A 24139-nucleotide genomic window follows, 5' to 3' on the forward strand; every position below is an offset into this window, starting at 1 on the left:
GGCCAACTCTTTCTCCAGTTCCCCAGTGCGCTCCGCGATAGTTTGCACGTCCTGTCGCAACAGGTTCACCTCTTCTTGGACCGCTCCGATCTTAAGGTCTAGGCCCTCCTGCAGCTCTTTCATGGCCAGGCCCAACTTCGTTTCCCAAGCCACCTTCAAGTCGGCAATTGCTGCCAGCACCTCCTGGATAGTACCCGGTGGGTCTGTCGCCGCCGCAGGGGCCTCTTTGCTCTTGCCCCCTTCCGCGCCCAGGGGCGACCTGGCGTAGGCCTCCATCGTGGGCTGCTTGATCCGGGGTTGCACCACCTTAGAAGACATCCTGCTGCATCGGTTGGGCACACGCGCCCAGCTGTGTCTCCGGCGCTGCGGAGCGCCTTGCGGGGCACTTATGTTCTTGCCACCAGCCAGAGACGCATGCGACTCGTCCCTCTAGTTGGGTTCGCCCCGCTCCGGCCGGCTCTGTCTTCCTCAGCTCCACGGACCATTTATGGCCCTTTGTCCACGAGGCCATCTTGGGTGCTGCCCTTCCACTGCGCGACCGCCACCTTCTTCGAAGTCCAGTTCTGTGGATATGCCGTCTCGCTGGTGGGGAGGGCACTCACCATGTGCCCCCCACTTTCATGCACCCTTGGATGCACCGTGGACTCGCAAGTCCGCCGTAAACCATCACTTCTTCCCAGGATCAAAATCGGATCATCGGGAGCTCCTCCAAGGAGCGTCCTCTCACAGAGCCATCAAGCCACGCCCCCCGTTTAGGTTTATGTTTATTGAGTTTATATAGCGCTTTACTCCAAAGCGCTTTACAGTATAACAACAAAGTACAATAATGAAAGAAGCATTTTTTAAAACATGAAACAAACCAGTGGTACAGTATGCTGAACAATTTACTCAAAAGGAGGGGAAGAGGCGGGGCGGGGGGGAGGGGAGAGGAGGTAGGTCAAGGGGGTTTCAAAGTCAGATTCGAGGTCAGGAGGAGTGGGAGGAAGGGGAGGAGGGAGGGGAGGGGGAACCCCCGGGTGACTGCCTACTCCCCCTGGTGGTTTCAGTATCTAATTTGAGTCAGCGGGAGGAGGGGGGAGGAGGGAGGGAAAGGGAATGAGGGGGCAGGGGGATTGTGGGGGGAGAGGTAGGGAAGGAGAGTCAGGGGGAAGTGGAGAAGAAGGGCTTTCAGGGAGGAGCGGAAGGATGAGTAGGTGGCGGTGGAGAGGATAGAGAGAGATAGGGAGTTCCAATGGAGGGAGCCAAGAGTTGGAAGGAGCGGAAGCGTGAGGAGGCACAAGGGGCTGGATGGGGAAGGGAAGGGAGGGCAAGGGGTTTGAGGCGGGAGAGAGGTAGCGAAGGAGTGTCAGGGGGGAGTGGAGAAGAAGGGCTTTCAGGGATGAGCGGAAGGATGAGTAGGTGGGGGTGGAGCAGATAGAGAGAGGTAGGGAGATCCAATGGAGGGGGGCCAAGAGTTGGAAGGAGCGGAAGCGTGAGGAGGCACAAGGCGCTGGGGGGTACTGTGAGAAGGTAGAGATCAGCTGAGCGGAGAGAGCGGGAGGGAGAGTAAAATGAGAAGAGGAAAGAAAGATAGGGGGGCGAGGTCATGGAGAGATTTGTAGATAAGACAGAGGAATTGAAATTTCAATTGTGAGAGGAAGGGAAGCCATCCGAGTTATGAGAGTGAGGAAGAGAGAGTCTTGAGGGCCAAGAAGACATAGAGTACGGATAGAGGAGTGGTAGATGGATTTTAGGGGAGTCAGGTGAGAGACAGAGCGTCCAAAGAGAAGATAGGAGCAGTAGAAGGTGCGGGTAAAAAATAAGGGAGGAGATTAGGAGTTTGGAAGCGTGGAAGGTGAGAGAGGAGCGGATTTTGCGACTTTCCTTTATTCCATTCCTGGAGGCGCCCCTATCTGCTGTCACCCCAGTGTTCTGTTTCTCTTCTTTACTCTTTTTCAGCTTACTTGCCTTCCCCCTTCTGCTCTCCCCTGCCCAGCTCTTTTGCCTGCTCTTGGGGGATCCCCTCGGTCGTTCCCACTGTCCCTCCTCTTCAGCGAGGTCTCCTTTATGTCTGCTCCGGAGCTGCTCTCCTGGTGCACCCAGGCCTCCGCATTGTTTGCACCCGTTGCTTGTGGTGTGGGCCTAAGGCCGCTTTGCTTCCCCTTTTATTCTTCACTTAAGTTTATGAGGGTCCTTCACCCACTCTGTGCATGGTCTTACTGACCCCTGGTGCCTCTATTTCTCTTGGGTTTTCCTGGGCTGGGCCATGTTGGTGACGAGTTGTTGAGACAGTCCGCACCTCACCTCACTTCCAGACTCCCCTGAGCCTTCTGGGAGTCACGCTGTTTGCTGGCCTCATGGGTGTGTTGTGCTCCACTATGCTTCCCTTGACTTTCCGTGCTATCTCTAGCTTCCCTGGGTTTCTTTGGATATATATCCGGGGGACCTCTTTCCCACTGTAGCAGCCATGTCCAAGCTCTCCTCTACCCTCTTCTCTCTCCGTGTTTTTGTGGGACAGGTTGTAAGCCCACGCTCCCTCTTGTAGTCTTGCACACTTTCTGGCCAGGGCTCCTACGCACCAGATCACCTGCGGCTCTTCCCGGGTCTCTCCGACCCTCCTCGCGGCTTCTATTCTCTCCGGTCACCGTTCCTTGTCTCCTCACCTTCTGGGTCGGCGCAGCACAGGTGGGTGAGTCCTCCCCTGTCCGGCTGCCTTCCCCTTCACTACGCCAGCCATGCCGTCCCTCCTCTCTAGCAGCATTTGGTTCCTTGAATTGTCCCCAGCTCCTCCGTTCTGATCAGCTCCTCCCCTCCTGACTGCCTCACGGACCGGCCCCGGCGCCCTTCTTCATCTCCCTGCTTCCTTCTCACTCGTTGGGCCGCTCCTCCGTAGCTGTTGGCCTCCTCTGGTGCTGCTGGGCTGATAACTGCTGCTGTGCTCCCTCTCTATAGTTCTCCCAACTCGCTCGGCTCCTCAAACATCGGCTCACCATCCCTCTGTTCACAGCATCACTAGAGCCTTTCACGGATCAGCCCTTCTCTTCTCCTTATGGGACTGCCTCCCCTTCCAGCCGGCGGGACCTCCCAGCGCTGGGTGCCTTCTCGCCTGGGTCCGCATCACTTCTCCAGTTCTAGTGAGAGCCCACTGCCATTTTCACCTCAGGGCCTTCACGCCGCCGCAACTTTCTAGTCCGTCCCTCACTGCTCCTCTCTCCGTTATCTCCGTTAGAGGTCGGAATGCTTCTCCCCCACTCTGCGTGGTCTCCTCTGTACGTGCTCACTCTTTTCTGCTCCTTACATGCATGCCTGATGTCGGGTTCACTCTTGTTTCCTCGGGCTGGAACGGAGCTCCACTATTCCACGTTCACTCAGCCTGCCACCTTGGCCACGCCCTTGCCTTATTATTATTTGATGGTCGTAGCTTGCTCCCATCTTAGATTTAAATTTAGATTAGGCGTTTTTCTCACCCATTTATACAGTTTAATAAACACCCTTGAAATGTGATCACTTGTCTTTCTTTACTGTTTTCCAATGAGTGCCTTACAGACTGCTCATACTCATCTTAGTCCAGAAGGAAGTATTGTACAGCTAGTACAAAAAGAACAGAAAGAGAAATGTTCTGGGAATTACCCAGTTTAGATAAAGCAGGAAACCTGATAGCAAGCTGGAATTGGGAAAACCATATCCAAATAAAGGGCAGAATGAAATCAAAGACTATGAACTATTCAGGAACGTAGGGAATAGCAGAGAAGGAAATTATAGTTCTGTGTTATGTTTACTAAAGGGAAGAGAAAAGGATCCACCCTTCTATATAATGTTAAACATTTGTAGAGTGCATGCGTACACCCATGTGCATTTTGGTGCTTTAAAAGAATCCAGCAGGACATGGTTGCAGCAAAACTAATTGAACAAGAAAGATTTCAACAGCTTGTGATAGATAACAAGGTTCTCAGTAGCCCGGAATTGAAGAGGTAAAGTATTCCCCAACTTGGTGGCTGACACCGAAAAGGCTCGACCACTAAAATGGGGAGTTTGAATGCTCAAAGATTCCATAGAATAAAGATCACATCCAGAAACACGTGGACAACATTTGTGCTGTATGTATTCAGCTGCCCTCTTCTAAAAGGCCTGATGAACTAAACATAAAGATTCAAACTGAATCTGCTTATGGATAAGCAGCCAATGAAGGCAATGCAATACTGGGGTAATGTGTGCTCTGCAAGGTGTACCAGTGGCTAATCTGGCAGAAGAGTTGTGAAGCATCTGTAACCGATGTGTCAGATATAAGGGTTGCGCAAGATATATAAAGTTACAATAGCCTACCATACTCATTGTCAATGAAGCTACCAGCATATCATGAAATTGTGATGAAGACGGAACAGACCTTTCCATAAAATGTTAAGCTTATTGTACCCTGCTTGTCAGATTGCAGATACCTGAGCTTCATTAGAAAGAGAAGCTGACACAGTGACTCCCAGATCACGAACCGTAGCCACTGGCGAAGGAAGCGGACCCAATGAAAGGGGCCAAATGTACAGTGTCCATAGTGAAGTAGGAGAGGGGGGCCGCCACCAAGAGCTCAGTCTTGTCTCCATTCAGTTTCAGCCAGTTGTCCCCTATCCAACAACCCACATCCTCCAAGCAACCTCTAAGCTGGTTAGCTGTGTCCAGCTGAACCAAATTCAGCCAGACCATGATTTGGGTATCATCAGCATAGGAGTAGTAACGCAGTCCGTGGGAGTGTATGAGCTTAACAAGTGGTTGAATGTACATGTTAAAACGAATAGGAGACAAAGCAGAGCCCTGGGGGACCCCACAAAAGGATACAGGTGGAGAGCGAAAATGTGGTAATGAAAGAGATTGTGCTCGATCATACAAATAGGATTTAGACCAGGCCAAAACTTGACCAGAAAGACTAGCCTGCGACAGCTGATTAAACAGAATGGTATTGTCAACCATATTGAATGTCATAGACAAGTCCAATAGTATCAGAAACCCAACACCACCATTGTCAACAAGCTGAGTGAAGTCATCCTTGACTGAGACAAGGATGCTGTCATGATCTCTGCTTCCAAAAGATCAGGACTTGCCCGACTCCCTTGGAAGCAGACCCATAACCCCGGTTCTGAGTGCCAGCCAGTCCCAATTGGGACCTTTTGGACCCTGTCCTGGCGCCAGTGGCACCAGGCTCATAAAGATGCCCAGTCCCAGCGCTGGAAGCGCCGGGCTCATAATGCTTGGGTGGACTTACCTGCAGCAGACCATGCTGCTTACTTACCTGCCAGTTGAACCCCTGATCCTCTTCTGTTTGGGACTACTTTTCCTGTTGGGTGGGGCAGGAGCCACTCCCTAGGTTCAGAACACTGGAACTCTTCTGGAAAGCAGGAACTCTTTTCTTACCTAGGCGTGGCTGTGGAAGGAGGGACCTAAGCACTACAGGAGGCTATTTAAACCACACCCGATGGATGAATCTTGCTTAGTGTTATTCTGCATTCTCTGCAGCAGAACGCTCATCGTGTCTTCTGCTTCTGAGCCTAAGGGAACAAAGGCTTACCATCCTGGAATCCAGTCTTCAGCAGCACCTGTAAAGACAAAGAAAGAACAGGTTAGCACTACGGTCTTCAGTGGCAGCGCATCTCTTACCTGGTCCATCGGCTGTCACCAACGCCTCGCGCTGCATTCCGGCATCTGAAAGACAAAGGCTTACCTACTCTTCGCATGCTCCGGAGGTCTTCGCACTGCATTCCGGCATCTGAAAGACAAAGGCTTACCTACTCTTCGCATTCTCCGGAGGTCTTCGCACTGCATTCCGGCATCTGAAAGACAAAAGCTTACCAGCTCTTTGCACGCTCCGGAGGCCTTCGGCGCTGCATCCCGCATCTGAAAGACAAAAGAAGGTGCGTTTAAAGACATTGGGCAACTTTATTACTCACGTGCCATTACTCCTTCCCACGCCGAATCCAGTGGGTATTCCAGCACCCTTCAGCTTCTCTAAAGCTCCGAACTTGTACCTGCAAGATAAAAGGGACAGTTAGTGCGCATCGTGAAGCAGGCTACAAGCGCTTACTTACGTGCTTCCAGGCGCTTCTATTCCTCACGCGGGTTCGATCCTCAACTCTCATCAGCCCGCCATCGCCGGAACCCTGCAAAACAAGAGATATCATTACAAAAGACATTTGAAGTGCCCAGAACTTACCGTTCGTGCAGTTAACGACGGACAGCAGTCCTCTGAGGTCAAGAGGCCTGCACCCTTATCCAGTGAAGAAACTGGTTACGGCACCCTGCCCCGAGGCAGATGGAGAGCTCGGCGTTCACTTACCTAAGGTGAGGGCGTTAACCTTTGGGGTTCTACAGGAGAAGAGAAAGGGAAGAGGAGAGAGGCACCCAATAACCCCAGTTCATTAATCCCATATTTTCTATCTGCAGACATCTTACTCTTCGAGTCAGACATACAGTGCACAGAGGTCCAGCCCAAAGAGCCAACCGTGTGTTACACATCACCTTTGAAGATACGGCATTCACCCAGTCAAGACCAGCGCCTCTGCGGGAATCAGGTGAGCGTTACAGAACACAAAGCCTACCGCAAAACTCCCACCCAGGCGCTATGGAAACCTCGGATACCGACCAGCTAGTCCAGTTACTTGGGGAACTAAGAGCAGAAGTGCATGCAGCCCGTCAGGAAACGAATGCTCTAAGAAGGGAACTGATTATTTCCAAGGAGCGAACAGACGATCTCGCTAGACAATTGCTACAGTCACAAGCCGGACAAACTCCGTTACCCGCATCAGGGGCAAATCTTCCTTCAACATCCTCTACGAACCCAGTGCAGATCAACCTACCTGGGAATGTACCTCTGGCTCCGCCCGAACGATTTTCTGGTGACCCAAAGAGGTTTGCAGTATTTATTAATCAGTGCCGGTTGCACTTCTTATGCCGGCCAGCAGCCTTTCCAACTGATCAAGCTAAGGTAGCTTTTGTGCTTTCGTACCTTAGTGGCAATGCGGCAGACTGGTCGATCCCTCTAGTTAATCAAGATGATCCGGTTCTCCATGATTTTCAAGCTTTTCAGCTCAGTATGGAAAAACTGTTTGCAAGACATTCACAGGGGCAGGCCTTGGACAATGAGCTCCTTTCATTGCGACAGGGTAATCAAGACCTTTTGGCTTATATTGCGTCTTTCAACAGACTGATAGTGGAAACTCGATGGCCTGAGGACAAAAGGATTACGCTGTTTTATAGAGGTCTACGTGGAGAGCTCAAAGATGTGTTAGCCCAAGTAGTGAATCCCCCGCAAGACTGTTCGGACTATATTGACTTAGTCGTTCAAATTGACCACAGACTGCAGAACAGGAAGGCCGATCGTTCCAAGTTTGATGCTCGAGTATTTTCCAAACCACCAACTCCTACCAAAGGAGTAGACTCCGGGGAACCCATGCAAATAGGGGGCCTGAAAGGACCACTAACACAAAAGGAGCGGGAAAGGAGAAAACAGCTGCAATTATGCCTCTATTGCGGAAACTCGGGGCACTTTCTTCGAGACTGTCCGGTGAAACCAGCCAAGAAGGCAGTAGGAGCTGCAGTTACCAGGGTCACAAACTCTGAGCAGGGAAACGACCTCGCCCGACAAGAATAGAGGTCCTCTTGCCGAGCGTTAAAACCAGTTCAGTGACCTCGCATTTCGTGATACCTATGGTCCTCATTAGCCCTGAACATCCGGATCGATTACATGCGATTGAAGCTTACGTCGACAGCGGTGCCATCGGCAATTATGTGGATCATGAAATGGTTTTGAGGATGAATCTGACTCTTTGTCCAAAGGCTGTAAAGGACGTCATTACTACGGTGGATGGTACGGAGATAGCCTCCGGACCAGTAACGCATACCACCCAAGAAGTGACGCTAGTAAGTCAAGATGGACACCATGAGAAGATCGTGTTCGATGTGATCAAGGCCCCTCAGTTCCAGATTATTCTAGGAATTCCTTGGTTAGAGAAGCACAATCCTCAGATCGATTGGCGAGCAAGAACGGTTCAGTTTCCAGAATGTGTCTCTACTTGTCACCCTCGACCTGGTGTTGCACTGGCAGCAATTTCCTCGGAGGCTCCCCAGTTACCTCCTGAATACCTAGAATTCCAAGATGTTTTCCGGAAGGATCAGGCTAACTCTCTACCTCCTCATAGGTCTTATGACTGCCAGATAGACCTGATACCTGGATCTACTCCTCCTTGTAGTAGAATTTATGCCCTCACCGAACCTGAGAATCTTCACCTCCGACAATACCTGGATCAATACCTAGCGAATGGGTTTATTCGTCCTTCCAAGTCCCCTGCTTCCTCAGCTTTGTTCTTCGTTCCAAAAAAAGAAGGGGACCTTAGAACTTGTATAGATTATCGCGCCCTGAACCAGATCACCGTTAAGAATAGATATCCGTTACCTTTGATCCCTGAACTCCTGGACCAAGTCAGAAAAGCATGCATATATACAAAGCTGGATCTTAGAGGAGCCTACCACTTGGTACGAGTAAAAGAGGGCGATGAATGGAAGACGGCCTTCCGCACCAAGTATGGGCTATTTGAATATCAGGTCATGCCCTTCGGACTTTGCAATGCCCCGGCCGCCTTTCAATATTTTATGAACGATGTCCTCAGAGAGCTCATAGATGTGTGTTGTTGTTTACATTGACGACATCCTCGTTTATTCTTCATCGGAAACTGAACATCGGAAACACGTGAAAATGGTCCTCGAGAGATTGCGTCAACACAAACTTTTCGCTAAGTTGGAAAAATGTGTTTTCAACGTGACTGAAGTTGAATTCTTGGGATTCATATGATCACCTAGCGGAGTGCGTATGGATTCAAAGAAGGTCGATGCAATTCTCAAATGGCCATCGCCATCCTCCGTAAAAGGTGTTCAAAGCATGTTAGGCTTCGCTAACTTTTACCGCAGGTTTATCCCCGAATTCTCTCGAATAGTCCAGCCCATCACCGCCTTGTTAAAGAAAAACAAACATTTTGAATGGTCTACCGAGGCGGAACAAGCTTTCCAGAATTTGAAGACTAGATTTATCTCTGCACCGATCTTAAAACATCCTCGCCCAGAACTCCCCAACATCGTTGAAACTGATGCTTCGAGCCTTGCCATGGGGGCAGTTCTATCACAAAAGGACCCAGTAACCAATCAGTTGCATCCCGTGGCATTTTGGTCCCGCAAATTCTCGCCTCCTGAAATCAATTACACTATTACTGATAAGGAACTTCTAGCTATCAAGTCCGCCTTTAAGGCTTGGCGGCATTATCTTCTGGGGGCCCGACACACCGTTACTGTGATTACAGATCACCGAAACCTGCAATATTTGAAAACCGCAAAAGCTCAATCCTCTAGGCAACTCCGTTGGGCACTATTCTTTGCCGAGTTTGACTTCATAATTACCTATCGACCTGGTACAAAAAACGGTAAAGCTGATGCCCTTTCTCGGATGGGAGTGGAAGAACATTTGATCAATCCTAAACCTGTACCTATCATTCCCGAACAAAGAATTCTAGGTGTAATCGCCACACAATCCATAGAGGAAGTTAAGGATAAAGCCAGGCTACTGGTAACTCCAGCAGACATACAGAATTGGCATCTGCAGGGAAAGGACTTTACGGTGAAGGACAACCTATTATATTTCCAATAACGGTTATACCTGCCCAGCACAGATTTACAGAAAAAGGTAATCTCTTGTTATCACGATTCTTTAATGGAAGGACATCCCGGTATGACCAAGACCTCGGAAAAGATCAAGCGCTACTTCTGGTGGCCGTCTTGGAAAAAAGATATCAGAGACTTTATAATGTCCTGTGGAGTATGCGCCCAAAACAAGAGTCAAAAGGAAAAACCAGCCGGCCTCTTACGCCCTACTGACATCCCGCCTCGCCCTTGGCATACGCTTTCTATGGACTTCATCACCGATCTACCTCCATGCTCCGGATACAATACGATCCTAGTAATCGTGGACCTATTCTCCAAGATGGCGCATTTCATTCCACTCAAAGGCTTACCAACAGCAGCAACTCTGGCCCGAGAATTTCTCGAAAACATCGTCCGACTGCACGGTTTTCCTTCAGTTCTAATTTCGGATCGAGGTAGTCAATTTATTTCTCATTTTTGGCGAAGTTGCTGTCGGTCGGCTCAAATTGATGTGAGACTTTCGACCAGCCACCACCCTCAAACCGACGGACAAACCGAGAGGACCAATCAAACTCTGGAACAGTATTTGCGCTGCATGCTACAACAAACTGAAAAAACTTGGAAAGATGTCCTTTGGATAGCCGAATATGCCTACAATAACTCTGTCCACTCGGGTACTGGGAAGACCCCGTTTTTTCTTTTATACGGTAGTCACCCTCGAACCTCTGAGTTGGATCCACTCCAAGATCTTGGAACACCAGCAGTAGACCACCTGCATTGTACAATCACCCAAGCCTTTAAGGAAGCCGTTTCTCACCTTCAAAGGGCTAAAGAACAATACAAGAAAGGAGCAGACCAACATCGGAAGGAAGCCCCCCAATATCAAGTAGGAGATCAAGTCTGGTTATCCACCAAATATCTACCTCTAAAAGGACCACGCACATTCAACCCAAGATACCTTGGTCCCTATTCCATCACTACCATAGTAAATCCAGTAGCGGTCAAGTTGGACTTGCCCCCTCACATGAAGATACATCCGGTCTTCTACGTCTCTCTATTAAAACACGTGCAACCTCAAACCCGACTAACTACATCTCCAAAACCTATTCTAGTTGATGGAGAACTCGAGTTTGAAGTCAAAAGCATTCTGGATTCCAAGATCTCCAAATCAAAACTATTTTACCTGATTGACTGGAAAGGCTACGGTCCCCAAGAAAGATCCTGGGAACCTGCAGAATATGTCCACGCGCCTCGTCTAATCAAAAGATTTCATCGAACATTTCCTAACAAGCCCAAACCCCCGGAGAAGCCCGGTTTGGGAGGGGTCTTGAGGGGGGGGGTGCTGTCATGATCTCTGCTTCCAAAAGATCAGGACTTGCCCGACTCCCTTGGAAGCAGACCCATAACCCCGGTTCCGAGTGCCAGCCAGTCCCAATTGGGACCTTTTGGACCCTGTCCTGGCGCCAGTGGCACCAGGCTCATAAAGATGCCCAGTCCCAGCGCTGGAAGCGCCGGGCTCATAATGCTTGGGTGGACTTACCTGCAGCAGACCATGCTGCTTACTTACCTGCCAGTTGAACCCCTGATCCTCTTCTGTTTGGGACTACTTTTCCTATTGGGTGGGGCAGGAGCCACTCCCTAGGTTCAGAACACTGGGACTCTTCTGGAAAGCAGGAACTCTTTTCTTACCTAGGCGTGGCTGTGGAAGGAGGGACCTAAGCACTACAGGAGGCTATTTAAACCACACCCGATGGATGAATCTTGCTTAGTGTTATTCTGCATTCTCTGCAGCAGAACGCTCATCGTGTCTTCTGCTTCTGATCCTGGACCTAAGGGAACAAAGGCTTACCATCCTGGAATCCAGTCTTCAGCAGCACCTGTAAAGACAAAGAAAGAACAGGTTAGCACTACGGTCTTCAGTGGCAGCGCATCTCTTACCTGGTCCATCGGCTGTCACCAACGCCTCGCGCTGCATTCCGGCATCTGAAAGACAAAGGCTTACCTACTCTTCGCATGCTCCGGAGGTCTTCGCACTGCATTCCGGCATCTGAAAGACAAAAGCTTACCAGCTCTTCGCACGCTCCGGAGGCCTTCGGCGCTGCATCCTGCATCTGAAAGACAAAAGAAGGTGCGTTTAAAGACATTGGGCAACTTTATTACTCACGTGCCATTACTCCTTCCCACGCCGAATCCAGTGGGTATTCCAGCACCCTTCAGCTTCTCTAAAGCTCCGAACTTGTACCTGCAAGATAAAAGGGACAGTTAGTGCGCATCGTGAAGCAGGCTACAAGCGCTTACTTACGTGCTTCCAGGCGCTTCTATTCCTCACGCGGGTTCGATCCTCAACTCTCATCAGCCCGCCATCCGCCATCGCCGGAACCCTGCAAAACAAGAGATATCATTACAAAAGACTTTTAAGACATTTGAAGTGCCCAGAACTTACCGTTCGTGCAGTTAACGACGGACAGCAGTCCTCTGAGGTCAAGAGGCCTGCACCCTTATCCAGTGAAGAAACTGGTTACGGCACCCTGCCCCGAGGCAGATGGAGAGCTCGGCGTTCACTTACCTAAGGTGAGGGCGTTAACCTTTGGGGTTCTACAGGAGAACAGAAAGGGAAGAGGAGAGAGGCACCCAATAACCCCAGTTCATTAATCCCATATTTTCTATCTGCAGACATCTTACTCTTCGAGTCAGACATACAGTGCACAGAGGTCCAGCCCAAAGAGCCAACCGTGTGTTACACATCACCTTTGAAGATACGGCATTCACCCAGTCAAGACCGGCGCCTCTGCGGGAATCAGGTGAGCGTTACAGATGCTTTCAGTGCCCCTTCTGGGCCAGAAGCCTGATTGAAATGGGTAAAAATAAAAAAGAAGTCTCAAAAAAGCAGATCTCAATGGGGAGATAAGTGACTCTAATAGCTTCATTAGATAGGGAAGCAAGAGAAGAAAACAAGTAGAAACTCCTCTCAACTTTTCATTTAGAAAAAAACAAGAGAAGACTCAACAGTCCAAAACGATAATAGATGAACTGTATGAACTGATAAAAGTAATTACTAGAGACACAAGATCATTATAGAAAAGTGGCTAAAGGGTTGTTCAACACACCTCAGGAGAAACCCTCCTGTTTTTGAGTTGTTAGAATTAGTCGTAGGGTCAGATAGGTTAGAGTTGGACCATGAACAGTTTGATTTCAAGACATTCACTGACGAGTGACGAGCACCTTAGCTAGTTTTGTTAGTTGGGACGCCTTGTTGAATAGGAAAAGACAGGCTTTATTCCTTTTCTTTAATAAACCTTCCAGTGAAATATCTAATCGGAGCCCATGGCCCTCATTATGAGGTTGCCGGGAAAAACCGCCGGTAGGCAGTGGCTTACCGGCAACCCCATAACACTGTTACCGCTGCGTAACATCCTGGTGCTACCGTGATATCACAGGCAGCGGCGGTGCTGTTATTTCCCATTCCCACAGGGTCCCGTAGGACTCCATGCGAATGGGAAACCTGAAGCACCGGCACCTTTATTAACAGTGCTGGTGCTTTAGTGAAACGCATCCTGGTAGGGCCTTGAACTCCCGGCAGCTCAGGCCTGCCGGGAGTTCCGTGCCCCTACCAACATAGTTATAGTTTGGCAGTCTGGAACGGGTGCCAGTACGTTGCTACCAGTACCTTTATTCAGGACCGCCAACATCGTAATGAGGCCCCATGTCCTTCTTGTGACTTAACACACTCCCTATAGGTCGAATCGTGTACGAGACCGCTAGACCGTGGCTTGCAGTGGTTCAGGGCAGTGGTGAAGTTGGCAGCAAAATGATCATTCTGCTAGGTCGAGTAAACGGTGGAGACTGGTGATGGCTTCCAGCTGTCTAATTGGCGCTCAAGTCAGTTGCTTCACAATGTCAAGCTCACAACTGGGTCGATAGAGTATGGTTGATCCGGCTCAAAGACATTTTGAGGTGTTGAAAAAGGATTCCAAGGTGCTTCTGGGTTGCTGGGAGTCCCTATCACGGGGCTCCAGGAAAAGGTGAGCGCATCTGTTCTGCACTCCCACTCCAGGGAGCTTGACTGGCACCTACAGGCGATCCTTCACTTCTAGTGAACATGATTCTGGTTCCAGTGCAGTCCCCAGAGAGGCCTTCGTTCACAGCATTTCACCAGCAGTGTTCCCTGGGGATGGTTAGGGGGCAGTGCTCTCTCTTGGAAGCCTTCAGTCTTCACCACTTTGCCAGAGGATTGTAGAGCATACTATACTCCCCAAAAAGGTTATTCCTTCTTGTACTTGTAAGAGTCCAAAGATTAACCCATGGATGAGTGGGTGTTGATACTCTTTACAAAGGCAACATGTCACAGGGATTTGATGAGACAGAAATGAGAGTCTGACACAAGTTTGACATGTTTTTGGATAAAGACTTTTATTGAAAATACAAGAGGTTGGGAAAAGACCTCTCTGTCCCTGTTCTGTTGATTTGCCTACCTAAACAAAAACTAAGGCTCTGTGTCAGAATGTCAAAACAAAACTGTCCTGTGTCGAGCATTCTATTCTGACCCTCACACCTCAAACTTAACTCGAAGGTAAAAAAGGGGATTGTCTTTAACCTTGATTGGTTTTGAAAAGTGTTCATAAAGGAAGGAAACATTATTTAAACAAAAAGTTTCTTCAATGGGGAAAGTTCTTGGTTTTAGAGTGTAGCTCCCTTTCCCTGGATTCTTCTTTACTCCTTGAGGTTTTCATATACAATAGTTCTTTGGGTCCTCTGTTAGCCAAGTTCAACACTTGACACTTGCGCAACAATCATTTGTCTTTGCAGTCTTTGGGCCTCTCCTGGCCAAGTACAACACTTGCACAACAACCGTTTAACTTCCAGACTTTTCAAAAATAGTTCTTTGAGCCTTTCTTGGCCAAATGGAATGTTTGTACACAACACTGTTTGTCTACACAGTTTCTTTCAAGAATAATTCTCTGATCCTTTCTTGGCAAAATATGACATCTGCATACAATACTGTTTTGTCTTTATAGCTTCTTTCAAGAACAATTATTTGAGCCTTTCTCGGCCAAGTGCAGCACCTGCACATAAAGCTTATTTGTTACAATCCTTCTTTTAACGGCTTGGAATATTCTCCCACCAGGACTTTTATTTGAAACTCATGCAATTACCTGGTATACTATCCTGCCATGATTCTTAATTCACACACTTCAGATTGCCTGGTGTACTCAAGAGAAAAAAAGGATCCAAGTCTGTGCTGGAACATTAAGAAATTAATTCTGTTTTTTCGAAAAAAGGGTGTGCACCCTTTACCCCAATTCTTTGTTTGACTGGTGTACTCTCCTGCCAGGACCTCTGCTCATCTGGGTTTCTCACCCGCCCCAAACTTGTCTGTATATAGTATTTGATCATATATTCTCTTGATATATTAACTTTCGCCTTCTTTCTTCGTATTGGCACTCAGTGCATTTAGACATTTGCAAAGGGTTTATCTGGAACTTAAATTCTCTTTTAGTATGTCCATATATTTTCTCTCTCTTACTCAAGTAACTTTCAGATATTGATATTTCCATGTTGCTCTCTGGAGGACTCACCGGCTTCAGTAGGCATTCGTTTCCTCTCTCGCGGTCGGTCGGGGAAGGATTCCCGCTTGCATCTCTCTCAGTCTTATTTCCTTCGCTCGCTGGTCCTCTGCAGCTTTCTCCCGACATGCCTGCTGTCTCTCTGTCTTCAGTAAGCCGACTGCTCTTCCACTGCTTCTTCGAACACCGAGGAGGTTTTTTTCTGCTCCTGGCATTCCCGTAGCGCCTCTCGGTTCCTCTTTTCCTTCTCCATTCAGCGGGGAGACATTCAACCCCACCACGCCAGTTCTGGTTTCCTGTCTCTCCGCGCAGTGCAGAGAGGTGTTACTTTTTCTTACCAGTCTCCACCGCAGCTGCCGCTCATCCTAGGTTTGTGTGGCTTCAATTTTTCGGGCACAGGTGTGTACCTGGAAACACTAGAACACTCACTAGATTCACAGTCTCTCTTGTTCCACATTGCTCGATCCTTCCTCTTCTTCGTCTCAGTATTTCGGGAATTCTGGGAACCGAAGTCCATTGTAAATGATTGACTCATTGAATTTGGATGAGCATTTCCAAAAGGCTTTGATAGTAACTCATCTCTGATAAATAGATAAGTGGAATTGAAAAAGGTGATTCCATTAGATTGACAAGGTTTGTTCACAGATTTAACAAAGGGGTTTCCCTGTTCTTCATGGGAAAAGGAGTGGAAACATGGCAAGTAACCCGAAGTAACCAATGGTAATCTAGACATGGACCCCTTGCTCTCTGTGCCTTAGAGAGACTCGGCTTCACCTCACTGAGGAGGCCCAACAAGGCTGAAACACGTGTCTGGGGTGGCTGATGGTACTCTTGTTCATAGTAGAATTGCCTAGCATTTCAGTGCTGTACTGCCTTGTGGGTGGTACAAAGTCTGATATGCAAATGGTATTTCTCCTCTGTGAAGGGTGCAGTAAGCTAAAACGGGGTTGTAGACCCTCCTAAGTGGAATAAATTCCATAGAACGGGGTGTTTGAACCATGTCCGTTCTCAGCAGATGGGCTCCCACACTCCTTTTCAACTGTGTTAATTAAACCTTCTTAATTTGCCTTTCGCATTGCAAAAATGTCGCTGTATATAAGTGGTTTTCATAGATGTCCAACTTGCTGAACAATGTGTACACTTTTCGACCTTGTTTTAATTGCTTCTTGTGCTTAGAGAAGGGAATATTTTCAAAGGGAGCTTTCCTAAATTCAAATGTACATGCAATGTAATATGTCCATAGGACTTTTACTTGTTCAATGTGAATGTCTAAATCATAAATCCAATATATATATTTGTCATCTGTGCTGTCATCATTGTGTTCATACGGTGCATGACAGGGGGCGCAAAGTTAACGTGGACTTGCTTCAAATGCGAGTGCTGAATTTGAAGGGATTTGTTGCATTAAATCTTATCACCTTAACTCTCTATCAACCAAGGTTTTTTCACTGAATTTCAAAGGTTTTGTTGCTATGTTTTTTCATGTTAGATCAGATCACCTTAACTCTCTTTTAACTACAGTTCTTTCACGGAATTGCAAGGGTTTTGTTAGACTAGATTTACGTTGAGACCCACTAGCCATGGCCTTTGACTGTGGCCACTGTACATGTTGCACCAATACGTTTCTTTGGGGCACACTAGCCTCTTTGTACTTGTAGCTCTTATTCTCTTTCACTTGCCCTCTTGGCCTTTTTCGAAAGTTCTTATATTTCACAGTTGCCCTCTTGGCATAGTTCACAGTTCACAAATGTCACTTTCCACTTATTCAAGTTTGATCTCTGCTTGTAATATCTTTCAAAATTCATAACATTTCACAGAGACTTTCGAATGTGTGACTTCATCTCGCAGGACCACTGTGCTACTTTGTATCCTTGTCTTTCAACAATTGTTCGCTTCATTTGTGTTTTATCAGCACATGCGCAACCTTCAACTTTCAGTCATTTTCCCTTTAACATCAACCAGACTTTTGTTTCCCTCGATAACTCACTGATCATGTTGATTGTATTTCTTTCATTTCTTTCCTGCAGCTCAAGGCCTTTACCAACGCCTCTTCTGCTCCTCCCCAACTCCGCCTTTCACCCGGGAGGGTTGCAGGCCGCTTTCTGGCAACTTGAAGGTTTCTATCCTCCGCTCTCTCTCCTTTGCTTTTCGAACGCTCACGGCCTCCCGAAAGCGTGGAAATCTTGGCTGGCTTTTTCTTGATCCTTTCAACTGTCGATCAGCCCGTTGGCCTTCCACCTTACACAGCCTGGTTCGCATAAGCCTCGTAAGAGCTATTCCTTCTCATACCCAGCCTCGCTCAAAGTGTGCCTGTTAACCACCTTTTATCTTCACCAGGAGTGTTAATAACTTGCAGGTGTATATTGTTAGAGCTACATGCCTGACTCTGCCTGGCCTCATTACAGGGACAGGGCCAATGCAAGTCATGGGAGGTAATCCTTCTAACTTCATTCCTCATCTTCCTTGGTGCAGTACCTTTGTAAAGGAATTATGGGCGTTGTACTTTCTCATAAAATAATCACGGAGAGGGGTTAGATGGGTTGTGGAAAAAGGGAATACCATGTCTCGCCATTGGGTGCTTCTCCCCCACTCCCCGAGGACCCCCTACCCAGGTGATCCTCCCTCGCTTGTCCACCCGCAGGGTCGGGATCCAGAAGCGATGGCCTTTCCCTGGCCACCTGAGTATGGGATCCCCATGGACTAGGTTGTGAAACACACTCTGGTTTTTCACAGTGGGCTAATACAATTGTATTATATTTAGATTTTTAAACTGTGCTGTGATATAGGTTGCTAATTTGCATTACAATTTGGAACTGTATTTCTAATAGCATCCTTGTATCATTACAGTGTATAGATCAGTGGGACTTGGACTCACTTCTCCAGCGCTTGGAACAACAGGGAGACGGCATCATGCACACAGAGAAGACAACTTCGCTCACTCCTTGCCCTGGTATTTGTTTTTTAAATGGCATCATTGCCTTAAAAATGTATTATTTGTCTAAAGCTAACTGCAAAAATCTTCACCAGTCCTAAAGGAAGTTACTTAATTCCCCGAAAATTCACCATAGTTCAGAGTCTGGCTTAATAAGAGCGTGCTTGTACAACCTGGAGGAAGAGAACCTCTTTGTCGCTTGCTCACTGGGCAGTGCGTTTATCAGAAAAGCTAGTGCTTAAGTTTTAGGAAGAAGCTGAGCTTCTCCTAGAATTGTAATGGTGGTTCTCACAAATGGGAGAGGTAGTCCATAACCTCCAGAGAGCCAAAGATTGCAGACCCCTGCCGTAGGAGAACCTTGATTTCTCTGCTTACCATCCCGTTATAGCATAGTCTATGTGGACATTTAATGAGATAAATATCTAAAAGTATAGGGAAAGCCATAAAAAACCTCTTAATCAGTTTTGAAATGTAACTGTCACCTTTTAGGTTTTTTAGGCTTTGTTTATGTTTCACTTTCTGTGTTTTGAAGGAAAGAGGCGGGCTGAGGACACCAAAACCACAGACTCCAAGACATGAATAACTTGTGAAAGATGTGAAGACATCCGTATTGACCCCTTGCCTTCACTTTTTTGTTTGCAGTGGGGAGGTCGTTGAGATCTGAAGCAAAGGTAATGGAGCAGCTGAAGCTGCTGTGTGCAAAGCAGTCTGAGGCCACCTCTTACACCCACAGAAGTACTACTAGTACTCAAAGCATGCCCACCAAGCCATCCAGTCCTAGAAAAGATCCTAACAAAAACAGGTTGGTGCCTCTTAATGGGTTTGTTCTATCATATTTTTTTCTCAAAATGAAATGTTATGAATGTGCCCTGTGCTGAAAGAATACCTTCCACAAGACACATCATTGATGTTCATGCCTCATTAATAAACGGATGCACACTACACAGGCTGTGAGAGTTTTAGCCTATGCACATACTGTTTTAAAATGGTTCTATACTCTGCTATTAGTGGGCATTAAAATTAAATTATTGGCTCATAGCTATAGTTCCCTTGGTATCCAGTCATTTTATTGCAAACAGAACAGAGTTGTACATTTCAGAGCGGACAATAACACAGAAAAACAGTGCAAACATTAATTAAATAAATAAAGGGTAGTGTGACAAGGGGTTAAAATGGGTCGGAATGGGGTTAGGGTGGTGTTAAAAGCTTAAAATAACAGGAGGTTTGGGCGGGGCCCAAATTTAAAAAAACAAAGAAATTCTGTGTTTTTCAGTGTTTTGTCCGTAGTGAAATTTACCACTCTGTAATTGTTTGCGGTAAGATCACATATAACCGTTCTCTTTTGTTGATGCTTATACCTCTAGCGGGAAAGCACTTTTGCATACAGCCCCCTGTATTTCAGGATCATATGACCAGATTCCTATAATGATCCAGGTTACTTCAGTGCACCATGATTTTCCAGGAAAGGCACATTTTTAAGTTATCACTTTGCGTCCTGAACATCATTCGTATATGTTGCTATTTTCCCACAGATCACAATTGGCATAGTCGGGAAAGATATTGTTTCTGTTGTGCAAAATAGGCAACCATGATATTCTTAGTTGATAGTGTTTTTGATCAAGTTCTATGATCTTTTTGTTTGTCAAATTTACTATATTTCAATTATTGCTACTCCTGCAAGTGCATAATGGGTTGTTTCTTTTGTAAAGATAAGCCCATGTCGCTCTCACCTGTGATTCATCAGGATCTGAATATATTTCGGAAATCTAAAGTATTGCTACATTTCCCAATGAGAATGTTTATTAAAGGCTGCATTCTTTGAGCAAGTCACTTGTTGAACATTATAAATATTTGTGCATTGTGATAAAGGAATACACATCCTTAATTTTCCAGTATGTTGTCTTCTTGCTTTGAAACCATTTTGATATATTTTCCTAAATGTCTTGCACACATGGCTCTGTGTCTGTTTTAGGGAGGGAAGTATCATATGGTATGAATGGTTGACGATGCAAGCACTTGACATGATTGTGTGATTCTGATCCTGAAAGTCCGATAGAGCACAGAGCACTATCTCCAAAGACTGATGCTCCCTGCCCATTCTAGAAAACCGTACCTTCCAGGACTACAACTCACAGAATTCCCCTCTTTGTCTTAGTGAAAATCTGGGCCAAATCCAGGAGAGTGATCTGTGGATTCAGGAAGAGGAACACCATGGATGGGCCCTGGCCAGATCCCTGCGGTTAGGAGGGATGAAGAAGAGTATGGTCCAGGCCCAGATTAACTGGAATCAGCTAACAAAACCTCTCAGAAATAAAAATCTCTCATAGTCCCCCTCTTCTACAGAGGGAACACACAAAATGCAACAAGGAGACCTACTTAAATATTTGACGGCAGGAAGACTGAGGACGACCTGTGTATCCCACAGAGGGGATTTTCACCCCTCAACCAGTTGACACCAGAAGTGGCAAAAGGAAGCACAGCTCTCACTCCTGTAGCAACCAGACATTCAGAAGGAACACTCCTTATTCTCCACAGAGAGCAGAGACATTGAAGAGGGTGGATTTGTGTCTTCCTTGCAGCTGCAGGCAGAATGGGGCGAGAAGCCCCCACAGCCCCTTCCCTCATTGGAACCAGGAGAAGTCCCATCACCAAGCCATATGTAGGAAAAGTGATTCTGTGGTATCCTCTCTGCTCATGGGGAATGATGAGCCCACCCACTGACCTGTGGTATACAGGGCTCTGCCAAAACAAACTCAAACTGGGGAGACTTCCAGGAGAGTGAGCGGTCGAGATCCCAACCCCACCTGCAGCCCAGTCGGCAGAAAAAATATTCTGGTGTCATGCATGCTGGACATTTTACCTCTGGATCTGGAACTCCGTCTATACGCAGAACGGGTTATGCTCATAGAACTGCTAGACCGTTTTATTCGAGATGGAAGTTGTTTGATGTACTACCGGGAAAACGACGTCTGCGTTATTCACGTCGCTGAATTCACGTGATTCAGGATAGTCATGTGTGTTAGGGCAGAACGTTCATAAGCAGCGTGGATAAATGGCTCGCTGCTTCTGATTGAACATTTTGGCGTCTTGGTAGTTGAACTCTTCATCTGCGTCTTCGCATCCCGTCAGTTGCTTCCTTGGCCTTCATTGACGTGTTTCCTTCACACGCGATCTCCTGTATCTGACTTCAGCAGGTTTCATTAGCGCGTCTTCTCACACGCGGGTTCCTGTTCCATTCACATGCTGTTTTCCTGTTCACATGTACGTTTCCACTTTCACTCTCACGCGGACGCTGGAACTCTTCAAGCGCGGCTGGCCTGGCTGCGTGTACTTGGTTCGCGTATAAAATCCCACACGGATGCTGGAACTCTTCAAGTGCGGCTGTCCTGGCTGCGTGTACTTTGTTCATGTGTAAAATCTCATGCGGACGCTGGAAGTTTTCAAGTGCGGCTGTCCTGGCTGCGTGTACTTGGTTCGCATGTAAAATCACACGTGGACGTTGGAACTCATCGAGCGCAGCTGTCCTGGCGGCGTATACTCTTGTCGCGTGTATCCAGCACGCGGTTGGTTTGAACCTGTGAGGAAATAACAGGTGGACTCATTTCAATTTTGTTCTGTTCTTTGTGGGAAAGGAAGGTTTATCTACAACTTTTATTTGAAGGTGACCGTGCACAGAACTATGGACGCTATCCTGTGGTGCACCAACACGGTATCTAGGGTGAGCCTCGTGCCGTTCGGGATAAGTCTCCCTCACTAACCTTCCCTCCTTTGTCGTTGGTTCTTTTCCTGGATTTCTTCATAGACTTTGGTGGATACTCCAGTTCTAAGCCTACAGGTTAGTGTTGGAATTAGCATTATTGCCATTCTATCAGAGAGGTTAGTTGGGATAGTTTATCATGATGCTTTATTTTTGCTAGGCTGCCTTCCTATTACTCTCCCACACCCTTTCCAGTGATCCTTCTCTCTGCCTGTTTTACCAGTCAGAGAGTTGTATCATTTGGAAGGTCTAAATTAGCATCACTACTTTCAAATAGTGTGAATTTAAGGATCCGGAAGACCCCATCAATTGTATCCTTTTGGTTTACCATATCCTTTTCATAAGATACGTTGTTGATTTATGACATCTGGACTGGAAACCAATATGGTGAATGGCCTAGTGAAAGACTTTTGCCCAAAGCACAGAACCATAGGGCATCCTAAGAATTGAAAATGATCATATGGCTTACCTGATCCCATTATGACAATCTGGGTCAAGCTATACATCCCATGCCCTATATGAGAGGCAACTAATAGGACAAAGAAGGAAGTGATTTCCTGAGTGAAGAGCTAGCGGAGTGCAGCATGGGAGCTTGGAGAAGGAGACCATTTGGCAAAGGCTGGAGTAGAGAAGAGAAGGAGTTGGAGAAGGTGGAAGGTAGCTGGAGAGTGGTGTTCAGAGAGTAGGATAGGAGTGTGGGAGTGGTAAAGGAGATTAAAGAGGTGGTGAAGGAGAGAGGATGATTAAAGGGGAGCAGAGGTGGTTGGTGGGAAAAAGCACAGGTCGTTGGAGTTGATTTTAACAGAGGTGAGGAGGAGTGACTGAATGGTGGTCGGAAGTGATGTTTAAGAAATTATGGAGCAGAGACGGAGCAAGGTGGTTGGAGGTGATGTTAAAAGAAGAACGAAAAACAGGAAGTGGTGGATGTCACACCATGGTTGGCGAGGAGGACCGAACATTAAAGAACCACAGAGGTTAGGACACCTTAGACCTGAAAAGGCTGATCCTGCAAAGGGTGGAGGACCAAGAGTGTGGAGGAGGTGACGCACCAGACTAGTGCTAGGAGGGAAAAGAGGGAGGACAGAGGGATACCAGAGGATGCTGGTGGTCACACATGAAGAGGAGAGCTGGAAGATTGAGGAAGTGACCACGAAGAAGTTGAATGAAGTGAGGATAAATCGGAACCACAAGTGTCAGGAGGAGGGTGAAAGGAGACAGGTAGAAGTTGAAGGAAAATAATCGAGATTATGTAGACGGAATGAATTGCATTCTTGGCTAAGGGGGGAGTCATATGAGGTTGGTGCCAACTTAAAAGTATGTGGCGAAGCATTGAGGTGGTGAGCCTGACACAGGCAAATATAAGGAAACAGAAAGATAGAAGAGAGTCCCATTTAGATAGGAGACCATTGCAACTCATTGAGTAAGCCGCCTAGAAGGGGGTGTTGGAGCCTAGAACCGGAAATCTGAGATGTGGATGGCAAGGATTAGCAGACACATCCTGAAGAGAAGTCCAAGTGGAAAACCTTGTTGTGGACGTTTTGGGGTTCTATCTACCTCGCATAGCCTTACCTTTTGCCAGTACACAGGCCTAATGTGCAGGTAAGGGATCTCCCAGAAGAGCACGAGGAGAATGAAGGGAGCCTATATACTGGGAATGGATCCCTGGATTGAATTGTGCAAAAGCCAGAGATTTTTTGTTTGGACTGAAGAGAATTTTATTGGACCCCAGGGATTTTTTCTATTTAAGCCCAGGGATTTGCTTTGGAATCCAGAGGGTTTGTGTGAGCCAAGAGACTTTTCTTTTTTTTTTTAACTCAAGGAGACGCAATCCTGTTCAGGATTGGGGAGAACACTTAAAATTGGCCCACCTTCATGATACACACAATAAATAGCTTGAAACAGAGGAAATGTATGGTATCATATGTAGCATTTTTTGCAGTATACTTTGCAGTGGTCATCCCCAAGGATAAAAACAACTTAGAACTTATTCATGAGATACCTGCCTGATTCCTTTGTAACGTGACATGTGCACTGGCTGTTGACAATATACCAGAAAACGTCTTGAAGCATATTTCAATTCCGAAAATCGAAGATAATCAGAACAGGATGTCATTGCAATGAGCGTGATCTCCAGAAACCCTCCAACAAATAATAAAATAATGATGAAGCGGCAAAGGGCCAATCACAAAGATGGGCACATGACCCTTGGGCCACAGTGCATGCTCTCTCCCAAGAGCT

At 47.1% G+C, this 24139-nt stretch overlaps 1 protein-coding gene across 2 annotated transcripts in view; it reads left to right on the forward strand.

Annotated features, from left to right (window-relative positions):
- The window catches only part of DNAAF8 (dynein axonemal assembly factor 8), a 1512143-nt gene that overhangs the window by 354820 nt on the left and 1133184 nt on the right, over positions 1-24139 (forward strand). For both annotated transcript variants that reach the window (XM_069646874.1, XM_069646873.1), the window contains exons 5-6: positions 18060-18162; positions 18787-18946. In XM_069646874.1, coding sequence (XP_069502975.1) covers positions 18060-18162; positions 18787-18946 — 263 coding nt within the window. The remainder of the gene's footprint in view (positions 1-18059; positions 18163-18786; positions 18947-24139) is intronic.

This window comes from Ambystoma mexicanum, chromosome 2q (genome assembly GCF_040938575.1).
Source record: "Ambystoma mexicanum isolate Mex_15411 chromosome 2q, UKY_AmexF1_1, whole genome shotgun sequence".
Lineage (NCBI taxonomy): Eukaryota > Metazoa > Chordata > Amphibia > Caudata > Ambystomatidae > Ambystoma > Ambystoma mexicanum.